Genomic DNA, 9,059 nt, shown 5'->3' with positions numbered 1-9,059 from the left:
TATATATATATACACACACACACAAGTAGGTAAATAAATATATAAGTAAATAAGTAGGTAAATAAATAAATAAATGAGTACTGTTGAATAATTCTAATTTTATATCAATAATATTGCATGTTTTTTATCATTTAACAAATTTAAGCTATTTGTACAGCTACTTTTGCCAAACAGCTCTACTTCAATCAGCTAGCTACACAGCTATTAGCTTTCAGCTACAATTTCACAGCTTTCAGCTAGTTTAACAACTTTCAGTTATAATCTCGTAGCTTTCAGCTAGTTTTGCCAAACAAAGCCTAAGTACAAGTAAATAAAATAAGCTAATGGGGCAATATGACGTTAAATGTATAGACGATGGGGTTAGCTGCAATTTGCGCAATTCGAAAGAAAAGTTCATGTTTGTGGTTTAGATTGCAATTACATGCATGCATGCTTCACTTTTGGTTTGATATGGAAAAATATCTTATTTGATCTGAGTAGGACTCGGAGCAAATTTGAGAAAGGTGATAAGAAAATGTTGTTACAATGATTATTTTATATGCGATCAAGAAATTTGAACATTTGCTTTTGCTTAATGAGATTGAACCTGAACTCACTAGAGTGGAACAAGACCTACCCAAATAATTTGCATTGAGATGAATTGTGTCCCTAACGTGATCATTTCCTTGCTTGATTAATTGATCACTTTGTTGAATTTTATCCATGATTCTTTGTTAGAATTTTTTTTAAAATATTTGTGTGAAAAAGTTACTATAAGTCGAGAATGGTTAGAAAATAGAAATATGACCATCTACTGCAGTTCCACGTGCACTACCCATGCTAGCTCAATTAGTAAATAAATATTGCATGAAATTAATCTATGTACGTGGGTCATGCGTGACCTTTATATGAAGAAATGTGTAGTATTTTTTTGTTAAAAAATTACTAAATTAGAGATTTTGTTGTTAATTTCCCTTATTTTCCTCTCTTTCTCCTAATACGTATGCTTATAAAATTAATATGGTTAGGACTCCAGAATCTTCAAAGTCAAAAGTCACATCTTTTTACGGTTGTAGTCAGCATTATAGCCACCTATATCACTCGAGAAACTTTATTGGTCCTTAAATAATGTCACGTGTTAATGAAAATAGAGATTTGTATATTTTACTTTTCTTTAATTATTTTACACATTGCAAGCTCTCTCTGTCTCAAGATTGATAAATACGATCAAGCAATTTTAAAAAAAAATCCTAAATAAATTATTTAATTTCCATTAAGAGAAAAGTCCTAATTTCCTTCAAATATCATCAGTCCATTAATAGGAGTCTGTCAAGCCAATTTGTTGCTTTCTAGCCTAGTGTGCACTGATTGTGACAAATTAGCACACATTGAATACCAATAGTCCAGTTCTCAGAAGCAACTACACACCAAAAAGATTGATGAACAAGAATCATACCAGACACAAAAAATCATTCCACAAAAAATTCTATAGAAAATAAACAGGTTATGCATATCTCACTATTAATTTTAAATAAATACAAACCGTTTATAAAATTATACAAAGAAGATCAAATAGGAAATAAGGGGAATGTTACACATGGCTCACCAAAGCTAGCACAAACAATAAATCAATATGAACAGTTCAACGCATTTTAAATGATTAATGTAAATAATATAAAAATCAATATAATCACGAAAGTTGAATCGATAACGATACACATGCAGAGTATTCTCTATACAATTCAGTACGACGACAACTTAAAGAGGAGAAATCAACAAGCATTGAACTAGTTAACGCGTTCATTAGCCCAAACGATTAAATATGTTACATTGTTTGGTAAGATTCATCTAACACGGGGCACTTACCTCTTCTTTTTTTTCCTTTTTCGGGAAATAGAGGGGATTTCCGCAACTTTTCTTTATACACAAATATGTAATTCCTATTAGTTTAAAGAGATGGATTAGCAAACCCCTTTTATTCCGAGGACTTATCTAAACAATTTGCAACTTAATTTTGTACCTAACAAATTTCGTGTGCCAATTGTTTATATTTCTCTAGATTGGAAAAAAAAAAGAGATTAGATGTTTTTGATCCCTCACTTAACCAATTATCAAACCACACCTATTCAATTTTCCACATTGAGTCCTCGCTATGAATTCTTACCAAAAAATCTCAGCTCCCCCCCTTCACTCTCCTCTGTCTCTTTCCAGAATTACAGCCCTCTGTCATCTCCTCTCTCTCACTGTAATTAAAAAAAAAAAAAACCATAAAGTCCCCATTAAAACCCAAGTCGCCACTCGTTCACATTCACAAAATTTTTTTTCCCCCTTCTCCTCAATCCCTCAATAAACTTTTAAGGGTTTCAGGGTTGCCCACCATTGAAAAACAAAGGGGAAAACATAAACACCATCCCCTCCTCCTTTAAGCAGCCAACAACAATAAGGACTCCCTTTTCCTTTTTTCCTTTTTTTTTTTTTTGAACTCCCTCTATTTGAAGCCTTTCTTTGTTCTCAAAAGCATGTCAGGTTTGTATACTCACAGTTTCTCACCAGCAAGAGCTCTCTCCCCCCAGATAAGGAACACACCAGATATAGACAGGTATTGATATGGGAAAGATGTGTTCTTTTCGGTTTGATTTGATTAAAGTTTTGATCTTTTGGTATAATTGTTGCCTGTGGTATTGGTTGTAGTCAGTATCTGGCAGAGTTGCTGGCAGAGCACCAGAAGCTTGTGCCTTTCATGCAGGTTCTGCCCATTTGCAGCAGATTGTTGAATCAGGGTGAGTGATTTTTGAGGGTTTTTTTTTATTTTGGGTGTTTAGATTTGTTTGATGTTTATTGTGTTTATGGTTCTTTTTTTTTTAGTTTGATGTTGTGATTGCTTATTTTGGTGTGAGATGTTTGATTATTGGATGAAAAGATTGTACTTTGTTGGATGAGTTGGGTAAATAGTATCTATTGAATGCAAGGCTGCTGTTGTAAGTGTGATTGTTGGGGAGCTTCTGTGATGACTTTTGATATGTTTCTTTAGTTGAACTGTTTTGTTTCGACATTCATAAAGTAATGCTTAATTTTTGTGATTTCAGCATATTTTTATGGCTGATATTTGCTATGAAGTATGTTGTATGAATTTAATAAAAATATTGTTGGAACCAATATTTGGTGTATTATGTTTTCTTCCTTTGGATGGTTTCTTCCAATATCTTTACTTTTGTATATTTGTTTAAGTCATACTTGTGACCTTAACTACATTTGCACAATGGATATGGTGGCAAGATTGTTTTCTTGTTTCCTCTTTATGTTCATTGATTGTATTTGTGCTTTACATATATATTTGCTTTTGCTACTTCTTTTTTTCGTTATAAAACAGGATGGTTCTTGATATGATAATTTAGCAATCAGTTGACTATTTTCTAGTATCTTTGGCAAGTGTATATGTTTGATTAAAGAGTCGTGAATTTTTCAGATATTTTCATGATTTACTATAGGATTTGAATTCACATCTGTTTCAGTTGTTTGAAAAAAAAGGGGTTGTATCTGAAAGTTTGATTTATATGTCGAGAGCTTTGCAATGTAATATATTTTTAGTCTAAAATTGAAATATCGTTAATGAGATGAAGTGTTGATTATTCATTTTTCGGAGGCATGTTTCAGTATGTGGCGGGTGACTGTTTGTGTCAATCATCTGCAGTTTGGCTCATTACGATGCAAACACAATCAATTTCCTTATAAGAGTACTGATCTCATTGTTAGCAACTCTACAAGAATTTATGGAAGTGTAAAGTTATCAAAGTTATCATCATTTTCCAGAACAATAACTCCATTATAACTATTAAATGGGTGCCATTTATTTGAACATTTTATTGTTTCTGGTAGTGGTTTATGCCTTCTAAAATACCTTGTTTACCAATATTCATACAAAAACTTGTATGATCCTGGACGCACAAAATTGCTGGATGTCGTTTCTTATTTCTTCTGGTTAAATTGAACTCAAAAGTTAGATCAGACCCGAGCATTTACCTGACATTTCTAAGAAGCAGTTAACCTAATACTTTAACCCTTTAAGCCCCTATAGCTATTATCCAGTCTATTGAGCCCCCATGGTGGTTCCCCCCAGATATATACCCAGTTTACCCTTAGTAGATATTGTATCCTATTTTTAGGGCGGAGAACCACAGTGAGGACTCAATAGATTGGAATAATAACTGTAAGGGCTTAATGGATTAAAACATTAGATGAAGGGGTTCTTAGAAGTTTTAGGCAAACTTTGGGGGTTGATCCGACTTTAAGCGCGATTGAACCTTGAAGCTCAAGCATAATCTTCTTGTGTAGTTTAATTTGTCTTTAACATACATGTCCTTTATTATTCGCAGAAATTGTTCGTGTCTCTGGCTTTGTTCCCAATCATGGATTCGGTGACTATGACAGGATGCGCCAAGGAAGTCCCAGTCCCATGGCTTCTCCAAACATTGGAGGGATTGGTTTAGGTAGTTGGAATGGAATACAACAGGAGGTAAATTATTACATTCTTTCAAGTTCTCGATAAATTATTGCTTCTAATGATAACTATAGTTCTTTCCTAGAGCGTACAGGTCACATGCTGTCCTTTATGCAACAATGGTTTTGATTAAATGCAAGTTCTATTTTTTGCCTGGTTCTTACTACGCTTGGAGTATTTTATATCTTTTGATGTTGACACACAGAATTTGGCTGAATCAAGTCTTCCTTAAGTTTAATACTACACCAATCAGGCAATCATGCACCAAACTGTTATAAACAAGATATGATTTATTTTTTCTATTGCTGATCTTGAAAAAAAAATTCCTCTTTTCTACAGAGGCTTGGCCTTCCTCAAGGAATGTCAATGGATTGGCAAGGAGCGCCAGCAAGCCCAAGTTCATATTTTGTCAAGAAGATCCTGAGATTAGAAATTCCAGTTGACAGCTATCCAAATGTATGTTGCGTTTTCCAATATCTTCTTAGGAACAAAGCTAAAAACAAGGAAGTAAAACAAAGATTGAGTAATGGTCCGCATATATTTGCTTAAATATGTACTAAAAGAATAAGATTCATCTCAATAAGTGACAAGATATTGCAAATAAGGTAGTAAGTAACAAGATATTGCAAATAAGGTAGTCGCTTTTAAGATATCCAAATCTTTACTTGAATATGAATCATTTAAATTACCAGGACTCTTCAGTCATGGTAATATAACATATTAGCATGTATTTTAGATGCGTTATAGACAATTGGAATACTTTGGACAACCTTGATTTAATGGTATAGCAATTCTATTTGATTGATGTTATAACATATATAAGGTTCCTATTTTGTGATATATAACTCGTTTATATGCATCCAGTTCAACTTTGTAGGTCGACTTCTTGGACCTAGGGGTAATTCTTTAAAGCGCGTTGAAGCATCTACAGGCTGTCGTGTTTATATCAGAGGAAAAGGTTCAATTAAAGATCCTGGCAAGGTATGAACAACTCTACCAAGTGGCAATATCAGTATGCAAGTTCTGTTATTGGATAAGTGTGATAATGGATCTAGTATAAAAAAGGACACTTCTTTATTTGATATATATCTCTTTCTCGTTTCTGTGTTCATACACATTATTGGTGTGCTAGGTCCTGCCATGTCGTTAAGGATCTGAACCTGATCAAAATTATGGATTAGCTCCACAAAATCCATGATTTCTTTCTTCCTTTTTTGGGGTGGGGTGGGTTTTTTTTTTTCTCACAAACTCTCCTGACTTTAAACTTTTCTCACAAGCCCTTCTACATATACTTGGCAGATAACTTTAGAGGGGGAAAAAAGAACACACGCACACACACACACACAATAGATATTTGCCATTTACAGACAACATTCCCCCTGCCCCCACTTCATGTGCAAAATCCCCCTAGGTTCAAGGGGATTTTGTGTAGTTAACCCAAATTGATATTCTCCCAACATATTCCCGCAAGTGTTGCTGGAGTTAGTATGGAGATTTATCTGTCTTGAGCACAAGAGTACAACCAGGACATAATGATATGGTTACCTAGAAAATTATAAGAACGTTATAGAGAATGTAATGATGTTCATATTTTATAGAATCATTATAAATTATGTTTCAAAACGAAGCCATAAACATGGAAAATACCTTATTAACGCATTAGGAAAAGGAAAAAAAAGAGGATGAAATGATAAAATTAAGCCAATAATGTAAAAAAGAACTCATGTCGAGGATTTGTAAGGCTTTGTATATTAATTGCTACTTCCCAAGAGAAGAAGAGAAGGAAAATTAAATTTTCAGCTAGTTAATGTGCACACTTATGTGGTCTATGTAACTTTCATGTCACTTCAACCATATACATCTTTTGTGTGCATGCACCTTTGTATTCTGCTTGTTTATTTTTTGGGTTAATTGCAGATAGAATCCTGTAGTATTGTTGTTTTGAACTTACAACTCCTTCGTTTCATTTGTTGCATACACCCTCAGTAAATTTTTCTGACTCTTTTACTCTTAGTGAATTGAAAATTGTGTTTTGACAAATAGACCCCCTGAGGGTAAAAGACTCAAAAATATTCACTCAAGGGGTCTTTTACAGCAATAAAGCTAGTGGGGTGGTAAGTTCAGAACGACGATACTACGGGGAGGTCTATCCGCAATTAACCCTTATTTTGTGATTTGACCCAAGTAAAGGATACTGCCGTATGATATTTGGTCGATGAGCATTCTTCTAAGATAATACTTTCATTTATATTGTCTGTTTATTTACTTCGCATCACTTGCACTAAGCCTGATTATGCTTTGTGCATATTGAAGGAGGACAAACTTAGGGGAAGACCAGGTTATGAGCATTTGAATGATCAGCTGCACATTTTAATTGAGGCTGAGTTGCCTGCAAATATTGTGGATACAAGATTGAGACAGGCACAGGAAATCATAGAAGAGCTGCTGAAACCAGTGGTATGTATTTCTTTTACCCTCAGTTGCTACTTACAGCATTGTTCTAAAGTTTCATAAGCGTTCACGAGTAAATGAACACCATCCTTTACGTTTAGCATGAGTTCAAACTTGTATCAGAAGCAAATCACCTGATTAAAGCTTGTTAGTCATAAATCCTGTCAAAGCATGTAACTTGCTGTTTCCTTGATAAAGATGAAGAAGTTGGTTTCTTTTAAATAGTTCGTTCTTAAGGTTTTAGGATTTGAATGGGTTAAATTTGATTAAAAAGAATCCACCGTAACAACTTTAAATGGGATAAGGAACTATCTGTCCTTCATTCTATTTCTTCCATATATGTCACTTACGAAAAGTTGCCATTATAAATTCGAAAATCTACTTGGTTTTATGATTTAAGTTACTACCATGTAACAAATATTCACATAGAACCACTTGCAGTATTGTACTTCGGAACTTGCTACCCCTGTAATTTGATTTTGGCATAAGGACTCCCTGAGTGATTTATTATTATTATTACTCTTTTACCTTCAGGGCTCTATTTGTCGAAAGACAAATTTCTTTTTTCTCTGAGGGTAAAAAAATCAACAAAATTTCACTCCAGTCTATCTGCAAAAATCAAACTATAGGGGTAATAAGTTCCAGAGCCGGATGCTACTGGGGCTATGTTCAATTAACCAGCAGAACCTTCCATGCTCGCAAATTTCTAAGGGATCAAGATATTTTCCGATAAATGTTTTGAAGCTCAACTGATTTAAGTTTATGTGACTTACTACTTATTGGTTGTGTCATGATTGTTCTTTTTGCACAACTGTTTAAAGTTTGTTTTTGGATGCATTTTCTTTCCTGACTATTATAATTTATGATATAAAAATCATATTTCTTTCTACAGGATGAATCCCAAGACTACTACAAGAGGCAACAACTTCGAGAACTAGCCATGTTGAATTCAGGTCTAAGAGAAGATAGCCCTCATCCTAGCGGCAGTGTTTCACCATTTGGTAACAGTGGGATGAAGAGAGCTAAAACAGGAAGATAGTGAATCTTTCATTTAATCAGTGATTGCTTTTAGACGTCGTCTCTTTGAGTATATCATCATAACTAGCTGGTGAGTTTGATCGGCTTGTGTTAACCCTGGAAAAGAAGAAAGAGAGGGGAAAAAAAAAAGAAAAAAAGAAAACAATCTCCTGTAACTTGTGAGCCTAGGACATTCATTTGATTCGTTTTCATTTGTTAACCCGCAGTTATGATAACTAAGGGCAGGAGATCTCTGAACATTGCCCTAGAGAGTAGTAACTCATGTTGTTTAATTTTGAGGAACTGTATCTGTTGTGCTGTTAAGTATATTTTTCGGATGCGAGTGTAATTTGAAGACAATAAGTCTAAGTTTGTACTCAAGATATATACCGGTCTGCAATTTTGTTTGGAATTCGTGAATTACCTGTGTGCAACAGATTCGGCGTTCTTGGAAATCTGAGAGAAAATATTTAGTGTTTTTTCGTTCTTTGAAGTGCTTTTATGCAGTGTATATTTATGTCTTGAGTTTCAATAGTAAAGCTTCCCTTGTTTTTCGACAAGTGAAAATCTGCGAATAATGACACAAAAAACGTTTATGGTTAGCCCATAATGCTGATTCAGAAGTACAGGGAAGAGTATCAGAAACCATCTTGGGCACAAATTTGTCTCGAGCCGGCAGTAAAAGTTTGGTACATTTGGCCTTCCAGTTTCATCAAATTTAGGGTAGTAGCTTATGCATATCAATGATATTTCGTCGAAAAATTTCTTACCTCTTTAAGATTGTAGGTCGGTTACATACATCAAACCATCCAAGTACCATTTAAAGATAATTACATGGAACCCAAACATAAAGCAACGTCATAAACCCAAACATTAGTTGTTTGGTTGATGTATTTGGCATTGGGGGTTGGGCAGAAAACCTGCCAAAAGAGCACTTTTAGCAGGCTTTTTGCCCAAAACGCCTCTTTTTAGAGGCGTTTTGGGCAGAAAACCTGCCAAAAGTGTTCTTTTGGCAGTCTTTCGCTTGTTGAATAGACAGAGGGAGACTGATTAAAAGAATAGTGCTGGCAGAGCTGTATCTTTCGCTTGTTGAATTGAAGAGGAGTTGAAACCG

At 34.4% G+C, this 9,059-nt stretch overlaps 1 protein-coding gene across 1 annotated transcript; it reads left to right on the top strand.

Annotated features, from left to right (window-relative positions):
- Nucleotides 2,212-8,400, top strand: LOC109819778 (KH domain-containing protein SPIN1-like). The gene is made up of 7 exons (XM_020385662.1): nucleotides 2,212-2,578; nucleotides 2,671-2,759; nucleotides 4,353-4,492; nucleotides 4,817-4,933; nucleotides 5,342-5,458; nucleotides 6,791-6,934; nucleotides 7,821-8,400. Exons 1-7 carry the CDS (start codon nucleotides 2,499-2,501, stop codon nucleotides 7,965-7,967), a joined length of 834 nt encoding a protein of 277 aa, XP_020241251.1. The 5' UTR covers nucleotides 2,212-2,498; the 3' UTR covers nucleotides 7,968-8,400.

The sequence above is a fragment of the Asparagus officinalis genome, chromosome 8 (assembly GCF_001876935.1).
Source record: "Asparagus officinalis chromosome 8, Aspof.V1, whole genome shotgun sequence".
Lineage (NCBI taxonomy): Eukaryota > Viridiplantae > Streptophyta > Magnoliopsida > Asparagales > Asparagaceae > Asparagus > Asparagus officinalis.
Note: the sequence above shows the minus strand (reverse complement) of the source record. Positions and strands in the feature narration are given on the sequence as shown.